Source organism: Rhopalosiphum maidis, chromosome 2, assembly GCF_003676215.2.
Source record: "Rhopalosiphum maidis isolate BTI-1 chromosome 2, ASM367621v3, whole genome shotgun sequence".
Classification (NCBI taxonomy): domain Eukaryota; kingdom Metazoa; phylum Arthropoda; class Insecta; order Hemiptera; family Aphididae; genus Rhopalosiphum; species Rhopalosiphum maidis.
Window position 1 is genome coordinate 68,435,787 of NC_040878.1, and position 18,107 is coordinate 68,453,893.

The 18,107-nt window shown below is 28.3% G+C and overlaps 2 protein-coding genes across 5 annotated transcripts; both read left to right on the forward strand.

Moving 5' to 3' along the window:
• Positions 1 to 2,530: 2,530 nt before the first annotated feature.
• Positions 2,531 to 12,341, forward strand: LOC113551677 (polyphosphoinositide phosphatase). 4 transcript variants are annotated; one of them, XM_026954066.1, is made up of 15 exons: positions 2,531 to 2,561; positions 5,712 to 5,803; positions 5,878 to 6,073; positions 6,152 to 6,359; positions 6,629 to 6,693; positions 6,991 to 7,238; positions 8,083 to 8,278; positions 8,437 to 8,635; positions 8,713 to 8,938; positions 10,281 to 10,506; positions 10,591 to 10,726; positions 10,933 to 11,136; positions 11,215 to 11,361; positions 11,469 to 11,639; positions 11,840 to 12,053. In XM_026954066.1, exons 1-15 carry the CDS (start codon positions 2,546 to 2,548, stop codon positions 12,051 to 12,053), a joined length of 2,544 nt encoding a protein of 847 aa, XP_026809867.1. In that variant the 5' UTR covers positions 2,531 to 2,545. The 4 variants fall into 4 exon arrangements, with proteins under 4 accessions (XP_026809867.1, XP_026809865.1, XP_026809866.1 ...); XM_026954064.1 differs by lacking the exon at positions 2,531 to 2,561 and adding an exon at positions 2,715 to 2,835 and having other exon boundaries at positions 11,840 to 12,341; XM_026954065.1 differs by lacking the exon at positions 2,531 to 2,561 and adding an exon at positions 5,195 to 5,260.
• Positions 12,342 to 13,028: 687 nt separating this feature from the next.
• LOC113553885 (PIH1 domain-containing protein 1-like) lies at positions 13,029 to 16,479 on the forward strand. The gene is made up of 7 exons (XM_026957445.2): positions 13,029 to 13,291; positions 13,375 to 13,456; positions 13,554 to 13,739; positions 14,183 to 14,329; positions 15,407 to 15,636; positions 15,705 to 15,851; positions 16,305 to 16,479. Exons 1-7 carry the CDS (start codon positions 13,229 to 13,231, stop codon positions 16,341 to 16,343), a joined length of 894 nt encoding a protein of 297 aa, XP_026813246.1. The 5' UTR covers positions 13,029 to 13,228; the 3' UTR covers positions 16,344 to 16,479.
• Positions 16,480 to 18,107: the final 1,628 nt, after the last annotated feature.

The window sequence follows — 18,107 nt, forward strand, 5'->3', positions numbered from 1 at the left end:
ATGTTAAATATTAATATATTTTTTTTTTTAGTCCTAAGTATAAGTGTTTTGTCATAATTATAGATCTAAGGTTTTAAAAAATAAAATATCAAATTGACAACTTTTTGTTTGTCTTGTGAACATTAGCAGAATTATTAAACATTTATCAAAATATAAATCATATTATGTAATTTAAATTGTAGAATTCAATATGTATTGTTTGATTTTATTTTTCCCATCTGAAAGCATAATTCACAAACTCAGATGGTCTCTTTTTTACTAATTTAGGTATAATAGTTTTAAACATTTGTGGTGATATAAGATAATATTACAGAAATACAGAATGAAATTATAGAAAATGCTACACTTTATTATAAATATTGAATGCTGATTTATTAAACAGTTGAAAATGTTATGGTTAATTTCTGTAGTCCATAGTCCACTCCATACACCCATATACTGATTAGATATGATTAAAAACGTGCCATTGTCCGGTATCGTAAAATATCATCAATAATCATCCGACTATAACCATGCTTCTAATAACATTTTAAAGCAATAGTTTATAATATTTGAATATTCAATGACCTGTTTAGAACTTCTATGTTATAGTATTATACCTAGTGTACTAGTGAACTGGCCTAGGCGGAGGATGGAGAGTGAGAAATCACCGGGGCTGCTGCCGTGAGAGGCTCCTTCGTCATCGTCTACTTATAATATAAAATATATTATATTTGATTGTTAAATTGACAATTATAAACAATAATACACAATTCTATATTCCTATTTTCTATCTATGTATAAATATAATTTCATAATTAAATTATTAAGTATAAATATACGTCATGTCACCAACCTAGCTTATCTGCTTATCATTTGAAAAATAATTTTTTCTGATTGCGCCGATGAATTTATGTGCTACATTAAATTTATATTTGATATAAAAAAAGTATAAATAATAAATATAAAGGTCGTTAAAAATGTACGTAAAATTGGCCAAAACCGAACGTAGTGAACGGTACATTTTTTGAACATATAAAAAAGATTTTTTCGTAAGATCAAAATAAAGCAAATTTGTAAATTAGATTAATTTATTTTTATCTATTTCTGATAAATAGTGAACTTATTGAAAATTAATATAATAGAAAATGAAGTATGACTATTATGAAAAAATATAAATATTAGTAAACTACTTATGTCGGTATAAGTCCATTACGTACGTTATACGCAGTGGCGTAGACATAATTTCTGAAAGGGAGGATCAAAAAAAAAGAAGATAAATGGGAGGGGAAAATTGAAAAATCCCCTGCGTTCCCAAATTTTTTTACTTTGGTAGCAAAATATAGGAACAAATGAGGAACAATTAATATCATTTGAATTGATACAATGTTTTGCTAGTTAAGTCTAAAATTCTGCTAGCTGTGCCTTATAAAATATTTAAATAAACTGGCATAAGTCTTAGGTCATTTAGCCGTTCCTGTAACAAATACATTTTCAACAATCCCGTAAGTGTCTTTTTTAGATTTCAGATAAATTAATGGTAGATACGTACTATGTACTATGTATAGGCGGTGAACTAAGCCCGTAGTGATAATGATCTCATTAGTCATTTCTCATAACAACGATAATATATCTGATAATTTTTTTTTCTTATTTCAAAAATATTTACAATCCGTGATAATTTATACAATAGGTAATATAGATGATTGATTACAAGACTGGACGGCTTAATTGAAGGGGGTGTCCAACAACACTACTTCACAACAATAATAACATTTTAAACACAGACTCACTGCAGTGGAAGCATAGCCCTTTTAGTCGAGCCCCTACATACATATTCTAAATAAAGTATTGTCTCTATAAATAATAAGATAAGCTATAATAAAGTATAATCATAGTCGTCACTCGTCATTGAACATTTCGACTAAATATACATTACTTTGCTAGAAATAAAATTATAATGGTATTCAGTATTGAGTATTGAGTATTGACAAAATTGTCTAAATCCAATAGCTCGATAGATCATAATATCACAAGATATTACATTGAAGTGCATACTACATAATGTAAGCAAATACAAAAAAAAAAGCCTATAGGGGGATCTGACCACCACGTAACCACTTATTTTATACGCCACTGGTTATACGGCCACCTAAAGACTGGCTGCATGGTGGTTGGCTGTAAAAGCGCGGTTAACGACGCCGCCCGATTACAGTACCAAATATTACGGTGATAGTGGCACGTTACCGCGGCGGCGGAAATTTTCCACAGGTCAGCGTTGCCGCGGTCAACGGCATTCCCAATCAAATTAAATTACCGGCCGGTGAAGCAAGCGCCAGATTGATATGCATAATGTACATGCAGCATGCCGATGCAAAACTGACAGCACGATGCCAGTGATGACGTGATGTAATTATGTCATTACAATATTTTGATATGTATAATAAATAAATGTAAATATCGTCACCAGTCACGGTCGGGATATATATATAACAAATATGGATCTCGTTCAGTACCTACCGTCGTGCCGCCCCGACTAGACGTCTTCACTGCAGCACTCGAAGACATGCTGACCATTGGTAGTGAGTTTCCGTAATCACACGTCACACGTTATTTGATTTATTTTTAATTTTTATACTCATACAATATCTTGGTGAGACGTCTCCGACACCGACATTGTATTTTTGTACGATCGCAAATTACCATTTGCGTATTGGTTCGGCTTCTTTATCGGTCGCCGTGTTATTTTTATGCGTTTGGCCGATCGTCAGCCTCCTCCGACGACGTTTTTACGTGGACGCGTGCGTCCGAGTGTGCCACCACTTCATGTCAACCTGCTCGGTGTTAAATGCTTCGGTACGTTTATAATATTTTTATCGTTGTTGTCCGGCTTCATCGCCGATTGTTCCATCACCGTACGCCAACTTCTCTACCATTTGTCGTTAACTTTGTACGTGCAATGCAGTGTCGCTCTAACTAAGACGTTGGTATACATGACGTATCGTGTCCATCATCAAGCAGTCGGTCACTGCTTGTTACGTAACGAATAATTGTCGAGCTCTCGTACACCAGTAACAATTGTCACAACTGCTACTGGTGTCATTAAGGAAGCGTCGTTGACCGTTGTCCACTTCGGTACCGCAAGCCACCATGTCGCCGTCGCCGCCGAGGTCCGCGATCGTATAATGCGGGTGTCGTTCGGCTGGCCGCCACGCAGAGGGGGGTCTTATGCGTCTATAACCGGCCGTGCGGTACCCGTGAACTCGTCACACGGCGGAGTGCCGGAGAACGTGCGTTGGTGGTTTATCGCCAAACTCCGTAGTGCCTCCTCTTTTTCGTACCCGCGATCCTGCATCGCTACAGTCGTCTTATGCGACGGCTTCACCTAAGAACCACAATTTTATGTACGTAGTCGGTCCATCAACTACTGTATCGTCGACAGGCGACATAAATCTTTGTTTAATTCCACGCTGTTTACGTTATCGCAAAGTACCATCATATTTATGCCGGCCGGTGCCATGTCAGTCACCATATATACTGATACGTCTGATACCAACTAAATATTATTGTGTGCGTACGTGTCCGATTGCTGGTGTAGCATTACCTATACTATACATAATATATGCGACAAGTCCGTCACAAAAAACGTCGAGATGCCTACCTCGTCGGGGCAACTCCCGAGTGCGTCCCAAAATGTCCCTTATTTAATGTTTCGAATGCGTCCGGAATAAGGTACCAAGAGAAAAAGTTCATTACTTTGACGTAGCCCAAGCGCGTCCAAGTTCATTTAGCGTTAGCCGGGGTGCACTACGAGGAGGTGAACTGGCTTGCACCCCAAAAATATAAATATATTTTTAAATAAATAAATCCTATCTAGAGATTTGTTCAGTTTTGTATTTTCGTATATTTTCTTCAATGAATTTAATATTTTTTTCATTGATTGATCTAATTTCTTTAGATACAGATTTTTTATAAAAGTTTGTATCAAAATTGTTGTGTCTATTTGAATTTTTGTTAATATTTCTAAGAAGGAATATATATATTTCCGGATGAGGTGTGTAAAAACATTAATTCAATTTTGATCACTACACATACTGCACGTGGTTGTCAAAGACTAGTTACGAATATATAGTATATTTCTACGTATGGACTATAGTGTAAATGTAAACTAACACAATGTAATATTATTAGTTATCCTTATCAATGCATTTTATCCATGAAGATAAATATTGTTTGCAATAATATCGCGGACGTACATAGGATATACCAACATTTTTAGCGATATTATCGCGAACGCAGTTGGGCTATTAAAAAGGTACGATATGATTAACGGGACGCCCCCTCGTCGAACACTTGGACTAAACATCTTGTGGGTCCGAGTGTGCCGCCGCAAAGTACGTTTTTTACGTTATCCGCTGCAGGTTGTTCAATCGCCTTCCGCAAACGCAAACCGAGTATATATTTACTCGTCTAGACATCACCTTTGCATACATGCAATGTGTCTAAACCACAGTTGTACTTGTTGTGGGACACAACTCGTTTGCAGCCGTGTAAATGTGTAATACCACAGAATAAATGAAATTTAAATTTATTATGTGGTACCCACGGTTTAAGATAGAATGGTTGCGCGTCGAACGAAAAATAGTGGTAGTAGAATGTGAGAATTTCACAATAATTAAATATTTAGTACACAAATGGTAAATATCATATTATGTTTAGGCATTGGTAACGAGCCCCGATTTCAACGATGCCTCATTGGAAACTACATTAATTACATCCCCAGAGTTAAAAAGAAGAAAAGTAATTAATTATTATTAAATATTATTTAAAAAGATCCAAATATCCAATTAATAGTATAATATCATTAAAAATATTAAAATTTTAAATTAACATTTACATGCCAAGAACATAGAAGTGAAATATTGACCAGTATATTTGTAATGTACATTACAACGCGAATGAGGCAATATTTATACTTGGCTAATCAAGAAACAAAAAAAACAAAACATAACCTAACCTATCCAAATAATTTAAACAAGCATACCTACGCTTATTATTTTTGTGTTAGTTGTAATTTGTATTTATTATTTAAGTGCCTAATTACATATATAAAGAATTTATTTACTTTAAAAAGATTTACTAAAAAATGTGTTGTAAATATTATGTACCTACGAACTAATAATTAGAATTAAAATTAAATAACACTCAACAGTCTCAACAACAATATTGTAGTCCGTAGAATACTAAATGGTTGCGATGTGCAAATACGTAAAGTGGAACAGTGAGTTTAGAAAAACCATGATTAACTAAGTTAATCATGAGAAACATATATAGAATTTGACGCTAGATGGCGCTAACTGTCAGTGAATTCATACGAGTACATTGCATAGTCACTTTTTAGGCTTAACATAGGTCGACGCGCTACCATTCTATCTTAAACCGTGGTCCTGTCTTGAGATTTTATATTATATATTTTATTAAATTATAATTGGTAAATACCATGATTAACTAAGTTAGTTAATTGTGGTAAATACTAAATAATAAATATTGTTTTGTATACCTAAATTACAACTAAACAGGTACCTAACATAGTAATATATAAAAATATCGAAACTATTTAAAATTTGTGAAACATGAATAATTATAATTTACATAGTGGTTACTAGTTACTAATTATATACACATCTTATAACATATTAACGTATCTTTGTTATTATTGTCCTACATTATAGTAAGTATGGATAAATCCAATTGTACGTCCCAAATAAAATGTCTTCCAGCCATAAATTTTGTGCAAAAAATTGGAGTATATGAATCTAAAAATGTAAGTATATTATCATTTTATTGTATATTTTGTTACTTATAATTTTTCTCAAATGAATCTAATTATATTTTCAGAGATATTTTGTTGTTGGATCTAATAATGCTCGTACAAAGTATCGCATTCTTAAAATTGACCGAACAGAGGGTCATGACCTGACAATTGTGGATGACCGAGTTGAGTATACAGAACTAGATATGATAAATTCTTTAAATGTTGGATTACACAGAAATACCAGTCTAAGTAAAATAGCATCAGCATTCGGCATAGTTGGTAAGAATAATAAATTTTTATTTAAAATAATCAATGTATCAGTGTATCACTACATATTTGTTTATCATTTATGTTAAGGTTTTGTAAGACTATTAGAAGGATATTATATGATTTTAATAACAAAACGTCGTCGTGTTGCTGTCATAGGACGTGAAATCATATATAAAATTGAAGATACATCGATGATATACTTGCCTAATGATGCGTATCGTATTCCTAATGTAAATGAGCCACGATATTTGAAAATTTTTCAAAGTATAGATTTATCTAGCAATTTTTACTTTAGGTAAGGCTGGATATGTGTTAGTTTAATAGCATAGAATTATTTTTTTTCATGTGTACTGTTAATGATAGAATAATAGAAACCCATCTCTTTTATAGTTATATTTAAAAAAATGAACAGTATATATCAATCTTAATTGAATTTTTAAGTCTAATTATTTTGTAATTTTTATGTATCTTTTTAAAGAGTGGATGAGAAGTGATTTTTCTTACGAATTTGTGTCAAATGTATTGTAATATTAAATACTTATTTAATTTTTTTATATTATTTAGTTACAGTTATGATGTTACGCATACACTACAGGTCAATATGTCAATTGCACAAAATATTCCAAATGGTTAGTTAATTATTCAAACTATTTGTCTTTTATTACTATTATTATTGTTTTATTATTTTATCTAGAAATAATATGTAAGATGACAAATAGTTAAATATGTTACTTAAAATATTAATATGAATATATTTTTAAGATTTTTAAAACTTTCTTTTAGAACTTTTAAAATCATTTTTATTTTCTAAACTTTGCCATTTAATATTTATTGTTTAAATTGACATTGCAAATAACTTTAATATATTGTTTCATGATTATAAAATTTTAATTATTTCATTTATATAATTTATATTATTGTTGTAGATTTGTCTAATGGAGAATGTGTATTTGTTACCAGAAGTTGTCCAAATAAAATATTTGTTTGGAATGACTATTTATTAAAAGATGTACGTGACAAATTACATCCAGATTGGATTTTAAATATAATGCATGGTTTTATTAGTCAATCAAATGTTTCAATTTTTGGACGTCCAATTTATATAACATTAATTGCTCGAAGATCAAATAGATATGCTGGTACACGATTTCTGAAGAGAGGCGCTAATAAAAATGTAAATAATTATTTGTTCAATGGTTAATATGACATCCCACTTAGCCTTCTACCAGAAAATTTAAGGTTTTATTTATTAATGTTTAAAAACACCTTACCAATATTATGCTTTTTAAAGAAAGTTTTCAAAAACTTATTCCTATATTCATAGAAATAAGATTTTATTTTTAAATGACAACATTTCCTATGTTTTCTTTAATGTTTATATCATTATATATCATAAAGTTTTTGATTTAAATAAATCTAATAAATAATATCAATAAGGTAAGAAACAATGTATTGATATAATGGCTGTATGTAAACTACGACAAAATTACACCTTTTCTAAAAGTCAATATGTAAACTGCAAGATAAACTGCGACAATTTACTTTATACATAGATACTATGTACATACCAATACAATAAAATATATAGCCATATAGGCATATACATGCATTATATATACTTATGTGCTATTATGTACATTGTACATACATAATTTAATTAATATGTTATGTTGGAGATACATTTTTAAGGAAAATCCAAATTTATTTTTAAGTTTTAATGCAATATACTGAATATTGGCTCCTTCACAGGTTTGATTAGTACGTACTGTGTCATGTAATATTGTATTTAAAATGGAACTTAATTATATTTATTTAATCTTCAGAAGCATAATAGAGTTAAAAAATATATGTATTGTTTACTTTTCCCTTTGGTCTATTATAAGGGTTAATTAATGCTATTATGAATAAGTTTCCAAAGTAAATTGTTGTTAACTTAATTAAAACATTTAATAGTATGTTTGTATAAATATAAGAATACAAAATTAGATTAATGAAATATTAATAAATATTTATTTTAGGGAGAAGTTGGGAATGAAGTTGAAACTGAACAAATAGTTCAAGATCATGGAGCAAGTTGTCAAAATAATATGTATATAAGTTCATTTCTTCAAATGAGAGGTTCAGTTCCCGGTTTATGGAGCCAAGATATAAGTAAAATGGTACCAAAACCAACAATATCATTTGAATTAAATGATCCATTTAATGAAATACCTGGTTAGTAATATAATATATTTATAAATCAGCAAGCGGTTGACTTGATGGGGATCGACCGTCTCATCTGCGCGCCGCTGGTGAAAACTGGTTGCCACCCTGTACTAATCTCATTTTGAATAGATTATAGATACTTTTATTTATAATCTTATTTTTTCAAGGTGCTCATTTCAATAATTTGTATAAAAGATATGGTTCACCAACAGTTATTATAAATCTTGTTAAAAAGCGTGAAAAGAAGGTTCATGAATCGCAGCTAAGTGATCATTTAGTATCAGCTGTAAAATATTTAAATAAGTTTTTACCGCCTTGTCATCACATTCAGTATATACATTTTGATATGGCAAGAATGAATAAAAGGTATATATCTTTTTGAATTTTTTTTAATAATTTATTTTTTATTAGTACCTATATATTTTATTTATATATTTTATTAGTAAAAATGTGAATGTCATGAGACGCCTTGATGAAATTGCGCGTATGGCAATTTTTAAAACAGGCATGTACATTAATTGTCCACGGATTATAGAAAAACCTACTTTTGGGCAAGATAAAAATGGTACTATACTTCAAAATGGAATAATTAGAGTAAATTGTGTTGATTGCTTAGATCGTACTAACACTGCTCAATTTGTTATTGGAAAATGTGCACTAGCTTATCAAGTATGAATCTATGTTGTATTTATAAATGTATTTGGTGGTGGTGTAAATAGAGCCAATTGGATCTATTATTATAGTTTAGAACTCAAGTGACAGTTATGGTCTAGAAAATAAGGTTATAATATTTTTGAAATTGATAAGTGTATTATATTTTTTTGAAATGTACAAAGATTGTGCCATATGTGAGGTATATAGTTATTTTTATCCATAATCACTGTTTAAATCAATACATTTTAGTTGGCCTGATACCAATTTTTATTACTATAGTCTTGTTTCTTTTAGGTGCGACCCAGGCAGCCAACTTCTGCGCATGGCCTCGTAGCCAACTTTTGTCTTATTAATTCACCACTGTGGGGGAAGTGATTAGACGTGATCTGTCCACACCAACAAAAACTGGTCGCTTCTAAAAGTGAATTGACTATAGTGTCAAAGAACTTTCATTCCACCTTTTTTAGTCAAATTTCAACAGTATTTTATCTATTAGTTTAAAAAAATGTTTTCCACTTAAAAATTTTTTAGCTTAGTGAAAATATGATTATCACGAGATGCATGTGTAAATTCATTTTTTTATGAGACTCAAAAAATTGAAGAGGAAAATTAAAAATAATTTAGTGCGAAATTCTAGCTAGTGGCATTTAATTTCCTTTACGACAATGTTTGAGTTTAGACCGCTTGTATTTTCTAGGACTTAATTTTGTTTAGATGTGATATTCATTACCTACTGACACCCCTTTTTACATTCCAGATTTTGTACCCACTAAGCTCATGACATTTTTTTGGTCAAAAATATGTATTTAAGAACTGAAGAGGTGTAAGAGAAAGTTAAAGAAGCTAATGAGGTGGAGTATGAGTTCTTCAACTTTAATAACAAGATTTAGTGTTACATCTACAAATTAATGTAGAAAATAACTATATACTTGTAGTAGCACTTACCTGTAAATTTCATGAAATATGTATACATATCAATTTTTTAAAAATTTTGTGATCTCACTTATGTAAGCCTTGTGTATACCAAGGAGTCATGCTTTTTTTATAAATATTTTATACTACTCATTATCAGTTACGCCAAATGAAATTATAATAGGCAGTGCAAATAATTTGATTGATCCACTCTTTTCTTCCAATTTACCGTCCTCTCTGAACTCTGGACATTATTTTTTTTAAGTATAAATAACTTAATGACATTCTTGTGTTTAATAAAATTATAGCAGAAAGATTTGGCTCTTTATAGTACTCTCTTATTTTATCCACTCACTCACCAAATTTTTAAGGTGCTTCAAATAAGCTACCTGGAGTGAATTTTAAGCACCACTGCTAATTATATTAATAACTTTATATTTTTCAGCTATATTATTTAGGATTATTGCATAAGCCACAATTAGAATATGACACAGACTGTGTTAGATTATTGGAAGTTTCATATGAGGACCATGGAGATACTTTAGCTTTACAATATGGTGGATCTCAATTAATTCATCGAATAAAAACTTACCGTAAAACTGCTCCTTGGACATCACAAGGCAATGATATTATGCAAACATTGAGTCGTTACTATAGCAATACATTTTCCGGTTAGATTTTTGTTAAATAATTGTTACTTATCTTTGAACCTAAGTTAAAACATGTTATACAATAATGTATTTGGTTATGTCTAGATACTGAAAAACAAAATGCTATAAATCTATTTTTGGGATTATTTTGTCCAAATGAAAATGAGCCGGCCATTTGGGAACAAAATTTTGATTACTATTTACATCATCCAGAAACAACTTCTTTTATTTCGAATGACTGGTATGACTGGTGATTGTATTTTATAATTTTTTAAACAATTAAGTATTATTAAGTATTATCAGCATATTATTATTTTTTCTCTCTGAGCAACGCACAACATGGACAAAACACATTCACACAAAGTCATATTTTTTTTTTATGTTTTTAAGTAATTTTGAAGTAAAATCATCTATTAAAAAAATTATAGAGAATTCAATTGTTTGCAGTGTTCCATTGACAAGATGGTGGGATGAATGTGTTATGGACTGTTTGCCATTATCTTGTATGGAAAGCAAAAAAAAATACTTAGAAATATATCCAGCCAATTCATTCAATATAGAGGACTATGATAGCTTTAGTCATTTCTATAAAACAGACGAATTCAGTGTAATGTCTGAAAGTTATACTTTTGAAATTAGTCATTCTGTGAGGTATAGTTTTTGTAATTTATCAATGTCTATAATTTATAAATAACAATAAATCAATAATTATTATTTTTCTATACTTAGAGATTTTATGCCAAACTGTGTAACAGATTTCAGTCCATTTTCTATGCGTATTAGACCTGGTAAAAAGCGTGAACAAATCTCTGACAAAACTAGAAATCCTTCTATGACAGGTCATAGTTCTACAAATTCAATCAACTCAAGTAGCAGGTACCTCCTATATCAATTATTAAAAAATTATAATATATTTGATTGTATTGTTACATTAAACTTCATAGTTAGTATTTCTATTTGCTTAAAATTATGTTTATATTTAGTTGTGGTAGTGGTGAAAGTGATGAAGATATTTCTTTTTCAAAGCGTATTGATTCAACGAGTATTGTGTCAAAAGATAATTCTATCATATTTGATCCTCTACAGACTGAACAGAGTATTTATGGAATTAATCTAGCAGTCACAAAACCAGCAGAAATTGCTATTTATAAAAAGTAATTTTATTATTATATATGATGATAATCTATCCTAGAAAAATATCCATTATAATTGCTTTTTTTTTGTTTAAAATCTAAATGTATTATATCAGTTCATACTAAATAAATGTATATACCTATCCTTACAGATTGTATACATTTGTTTTAATTATTAAAATTTGATTACACAACTATAATTTATTATTTTAACTTTACAGGTATATTCTAATGGCAATTAATCCAGCAAGTGTCTTACTAGTAACACCAAACAGTCAATCTAAATACAATAGCTCATTTAATATTCCTGTACCAGAAGTTAGTCCTTCAAATATTAGTCTTTATGAATCATATATTGAAAAAGGTTTAATCGGTGAACCCATTTGTAGCAACAAAATGATTTTTCAATATAAAAATTATGTTCAATGTAATTAATAGACAGTTATGATATTATTATTAATGTACTATTTTTATGAGCAAATAATAATTAATTTTTATTATTTTATAAATAGTTTTATAATTATAAATATATGTTAAAGTATATAGTATTAAAAATTTATCTTAATATACATGGACATAATAGAAGTGGAGAAGATACAGTCTTTTAATGTGTTACTGCTGTTACTAGTGTTCGATATACTATTATATTTGTTATACTTCTTTTATTGTAAATTAAATGTAAAAATAATGTTATCTCTTAAATATGTGTACATAGTAAAAATGTTATATTTACTATACATTTTAATATTTATGTATAAAATGATGTTCAATATATATAATTTGTTTTAGTTTATTATATTATTATGATTTACAATATCTCAAACTGAATATGATGTTTATATTTATGTATAAACATCCGTTATGAACTTAAAATTGTGCTGTCAACTTAAATCTGTTAAAATAATTTACTTTTGTGTCTGTAAAGTAAAATACATTATACAATAAGTGTGCATGTAAAGTATAGATTATAATGAAGGTACCTAAATAGGTAATAGAAAAAAAACGTCAGGAAATAGAAGTTACAGTAAAAAGACACATTTTTTGACACAATATTGTTATTGAAGTTGAAATATGTATTGTAAGTTTTACTCCAGGATACCTTTATGGATTTTTTTCAGTGATATTTGAAATCAAAATAATGGAGAGTGGAGATAAATTTATCACTCAAGATACATTTTTGTTTTTTATATCTTGTCTTTGCATTTAAAAAGTTAGTATACAATAGTATTAGGCTAACAGACAGCAGCACAATCAGTGTAGTACAATAATTATTACAAATTATAATTATAATTGTAAGGTTTTGAAAGTGGTCAGATAACCCCTTATAAGAAATATATAGGCAACTAAGTATACTATAGTGTGATTTACCGCCTTATCAAAAAGTGATAAGTATAAATCTATGGGCATCATTCTTCACGTTCCGAATTCATGAATATTTGATGTCTGGTGCATTTTTTGAGAGAGTTTAAGCTGATTCAATGATTCATATTTAATAATTCGTCATTTAGCTTAATTATTCGTCTCATTTTTTTTCGTTTTATTTGTGCTTTATTGATTCCCAATTCGTATTTTTATTACATTTTTTCAAATTTACCATATGAAGTAATATTATGTCGTCCAAAAACTTTTTAGATGTCGACGAGTCGATTATTGAAAAAAACCTTTTAATTCAAGTACATATAAATTATATATTTGTATACCTATTTACACATTCCAAACGAATCCAAATGTGTAACATAGTATTTATTATTTTTAGAGCAATGAGGAACAAGAATTCGAACAGTTTGTGAGCGGTTTCCTCAATCCCGACTCAGGCAAATTGATTAAACCAGCTCCAGGTATGATTTTAACAATCTCTTGCCACTTCTCAATTAAAAAGTACTTAAATTTGTATAAACATTTGATTGCATAATTTTAAATCTTGTTTAAATGTAGGACTTTGTATAAAATTATTGAAAACCGATAAGTCAAAAGTGTTCATAAACCTCTGCTACCATGCAGATATCCCACCTCCAGATGATATAACAAAAGAAGAACTTGTAGAAGTTTTCAATTCTAAGGATCCTGAAAAATTCTGTATCCCGTTAAGTATTGGTACAGAACACATAGAGACCGATAAATGTAAGTCTAAAAATTTAATTTTTATAACAAAACTTAGGGAGTAGAACTTTTAAAGATAATGTGTTCAATTCAAAAGATAAATGCCAATTTGTGTCTTTTATTTTAGTGTTATTACAATTGCGCTTTAAAGAATAAAAGATCTATAAATATAAAATTTTATTTTATTTTTCTTAATTTCTTAAATCATATTAATTGTGCTTTGGTTCTATTTATGTAAAATTTTTTTAAATCAATGAAGAAATTATTGCCTTTAAAAATGTTTTTGTATTATATACTTTAATTAAAGTAATTATAATAGGTAAATAGATAAATGCAATATTAAAAACATTATAATACATAATATTAACATAGATTAACAATGTATTTTGACCTAAGTTAGAAATGTCTTCTTTTTTTTTAATGCATTGAATGTTAATAATTTTTATTTTATTTTCATGTTATAGCTAATGTACAAGTTCCTGTGTATGATGTGGCAGTAAATTTAGAATTTTTCAAAAAGTGTCAAAATGATGATGTGTTTCAAACATTCATTGTTTGTGCTACTATAGAAGGAGTTGCTGAAAAGTTCAAATTAGATATAAGCGCAGAAAGTATTTATTATTTATCACTATCTAATTCTTACTGTCTTAAGGGCTCTCTCTCTTTGGCACACGTGTTGTATGCTATCTACCAAGAAAATGATATCTATGCAAATCTATGTACACATGTCCTATGCTTCCGGCTTTTTTTAAAAGTTTCTTTCATTTCACTACCACATTGATCATCAATAGAATTTAATTTTGTACACAATTTTGTATTAGGTAATAATTCACGATCTTTTAAAAATTGTATACAAGTTTTGTCATTAAAAATAATTTTTCTATATAATTCACCCAAAGTATTCATTTTATAAAACAATAAATTTATAATTAACAAAAAAACACACAATTACGATGTTTGATCGCAGCGAGCAACGAACATATACAAATTCTGAAATACTAAATATCCATTATTAGAACTGTAGAATCCTACACCTATAAATCTTATTATAATTGTCGATACCGTTAATATAGACTAAGAACTACGCGGTAGATAACGTAATTACTTGTAGATATCATACGACACCAAAAATTTGTTGGTAGATAGCATACAACACGTGTGCCCTCTCAATACTTTTATTCTTAAATCTCTAGCATAGAATATAACAATTAGAGCATCAAAGGAGTGCATAATTATTCATTTTGAGAACGTAATACTTTTATTGAAATGCTTTGAGTATGGAAATAGCGAGGAACAAAATTTATTTAACATGTTCAGCTCCGATGACGATGTGTAGTCGTCATTCGATGTCGGGCGCTACAAGCCTATGACGACCCGTAGTTGTCATAGGACAATTACTTTTATTGGTTATTTAAAATATTTGGCTGGTTGTGATAATTTTACTGGTTATGGCCATTTAGTATAGCTATCAGAACATTTAAAATAACAACAAACAGCAGATTTCAATTTCCCGGCATTTTTATGTTTATGATTTGCCTGGTTTTCATGAATGTAATATTATCAATATTTACACAGCTAGTAGCACCCGACTTCTGAAATGTACGCGGATATGAACGTTTTAAGCCATAATATTGAACTTATCTAATTTAAATTTCATTTTTTAATTTAGTTGTTATGTTATGTTGTAGATCCAATTATATTAAAGAACAGAAAATGCATTGGATCTTTGCAACAACACAGAATTCAACAACGTCCTCCTAGACCATCAACATTTAAAAAAAAACCTTTGATTCAAGAATTAAATTCAAAAACATCACTTTCCCAGTTAGACATTCATGTTAAACCTGAGTATAGGATTTATGTGCAACCAGAAGATAATCCAAAAAATATAATTTTAGATGTTTGGATGCCAGAAGTGGTAATTTTATAAAAACAAACATTTCACATTATGGCTTTGAATTATTTTTTGTTTATTATTTTCAATAGCATAGTTCACAAGAAATTGATTTAAAATGTGGTGAAGATTGTCTACTGTTAACTACAAATAAACAAACAAAATATGAGTTGGATATATGTTTACCATACACAATTAATCAAAAAAATGTTAATGTAACATTTAATACTTCAACTAAAGTAAGTTATTTATATCTACATTTTATTGTACTCCATCATTATTTATTAATTTATTAAAGTAACAAGACTAGTAAAATTCATTATAGAATATATATACTATAATCAATGTTAGTATTAAATATTATGTCTAGATAAAACATAATAACAAATAATATTATTTATAGAAGTTATTCACTAGGTTAGTCAAAGATAGATGTAACTTAATGTAAGGCATTTATTTTTCAATTTTTCGATTCAATACTAAGTGTGATAATTTATTTATGATGTCAACATAAGAGTTAATAAATGATATTGAATCTTATAGAATAGTATTAGATAATTTAGTCTTTTGAGTTTTTAATTAATTTTAAACTATAAATTATTATTATTGTTTGTTAAATGTTAAAAGTAGAATTTATTTAATTGTTTAATAGGTTTTTTATAAAAATATAATTTAAATTATTTCTTTTTCAGTTTTTATCAGTAATATCACCCATTATTTCTAGCAATTGATTCTCATAGTAAGTATTAGAATACTTTTCAATTCTGTTTTTTGTATTAATTTTTTTTTGCACTTCAAATTTTTCTTGTTTATATACATTGAAATAATAAAGAAATACATGTATTGAATAAAGAAAAAAAAATTATATTTCTTGTTTTGTTTTTTAAATAACCAAACATAATAAAAGCATGACAAATTATTATTTAATTAAATTAAAATGTATATTACATTATAGAATAAATACTTTAATTAGACAAATGAAGAAAGATATATTATTTTAATTTTAAATTGATGCTACAACTGTTGCTTGCCTAGCTCACAGTTGTGTATAATGATATTTTGTGTATATTGTTTGCGCATTAACCTCGTTGTAACCTGAAATGTGGATAAGAGATAAGACCACTTGTTTAACAAATGCTCTGATTTCAGTCTCTTAGCCTGAATTTAGAATGTGCATTTGCTCACATAGCATCCTATAAGAGATCATGTTGTACAAAAAGTTTGCCATTATCACTAAACAACATAAAATACATTTCTTCTACTCCTATATATCGATATGTGCAGATTGACCAGGTGAAATAATGAAATATTTGAAACCCAAATGGTTCTACTACAGAATCACCCTTAAACTAACATTTACTGATATCACAGTTAACCAGTTGGAAAAGTGATTTGCCTAATAAATAACCCTAGAAAAAATAACCCCATATGAGATTTTGGAAGATTTTAAATGATAATAATTGTATAATATTCAAAACTAAAATGTATATTCTAATAAATATGTGTAAGTGTAATATTTTAATTTTTAAGTGAACTATGAGCATTTTCAAATATTTAGTATTTTTCATACTCATAACTCGCCTAAAAATTAAAATATCATAAAAAACCAACGAGAAAACACAAATTATGTTCTTACCTAAAAGTTTGATAATAGGTCAATTCACTCTAATATCAAAACTAAAAGCACACTAGGTATATTGTGGGTGCAATGACTTCTTAATAAGATATGGTATATCTTAATATCTATAAGTCCTATATTTATACTTATATATTGTTAAAATATGGACTTCTTAATCTGACCATGTTACTTAGTAAATTAGTTTGAAATATCAATAATATATAAATAAATAATATAATAATATTAAACAAAAAGTCAATTTTTTCAATTACAGTCAATAATATATAAATAAAAAAACGTATATAATATTAATAATAATAAATGTAAATTATATAATGCATAAAAAAAAATATATTAATACCTATATTGATATTAGAGTGAATTGACCTGTTATCAAACTTTTAGGTAAGAACATAATCTGTGTTTTCTCGTTGGTTTTTTATGATTTTTTAATTTTTAGGTGAGTTATGACTTATGAATATGAAAAAATGCTCATAACTCACTTAAAAATTAAAATATTCACTTACACGTATTTATTAGAATATACTTTTTAGTTTTGAATATTTTACAATTATTATCATTTAAAATCTTACAAAATCTCATATGGGGTTATTTTTTCGGAGACTAAATTTCCGGGATTAATTTTTCGCGGTACCTGGAAAAGTATCTCATTTTTCGAAGTTAGCTGTATTATTGGAATATTATAACTAAATTTTATAAATTTGTAAAATTGATTTTACCGACAGGTATGTAGAGCTATTTATAGAATTGAATTTATCTATTACCTCTTTATGAAAATTGTCATTAAAACAACTCGTCATGTATACTAAATACAAATATTATTTTAATGATTTACCTATACAATAACGATATGGTG

What these genes read in the sequence shown, in the direction of transcription:
- LOC113551677 (XM_026954064.1), top strand. Translation starts at nt 2,730, where the DNA reads ATGCGTTTGGCCGATCGTCAGCCTCCTCCGACGACGTTTTTACGTGGA. An exon ending in GCTCGGTGTTAAATGCTTCG is followed by an intron (nt 2,836 to 5,711) that starts GTACGTTTATAA and finishes CCTACATTATAG; the next exon opens with TAAGTATGGATAAATCCAAT. An exon ending in AATGTGCACTAGCTTATCAA is followed by an intron (nt 8,939 to 10,280) that starts GTATGAATCTAT and finishes TATATTTTTCAG; the next exon opens with CTATATTATTTAGGATTATT.
- LOC113553885 (XM_026957445.2), top strand. Translation starts at nt 13,229, where the DNA reads ATGTCGTCCAAAAACTTTTTAGATGTCGACGAGTCGATTATTGAAAAA. An exon ending in ATTGATTAAACCAGCTCCAG is followed by an intron (nt 13,457 to 13,553) that starts GTATGATTTTAA and finishes GTTTAAATGTAG; the next exon opens with GACTTTGTATAAAATTATTG. An exon ending in ACACATAGAGACCGATAAAT is followed by an intron (nt 13,740 to 14,182) that starts GTAAGTCTAAAA and finishes TTCATGTTATAG; the next exon opens with CTAATGTACAAGTTCCTGTG.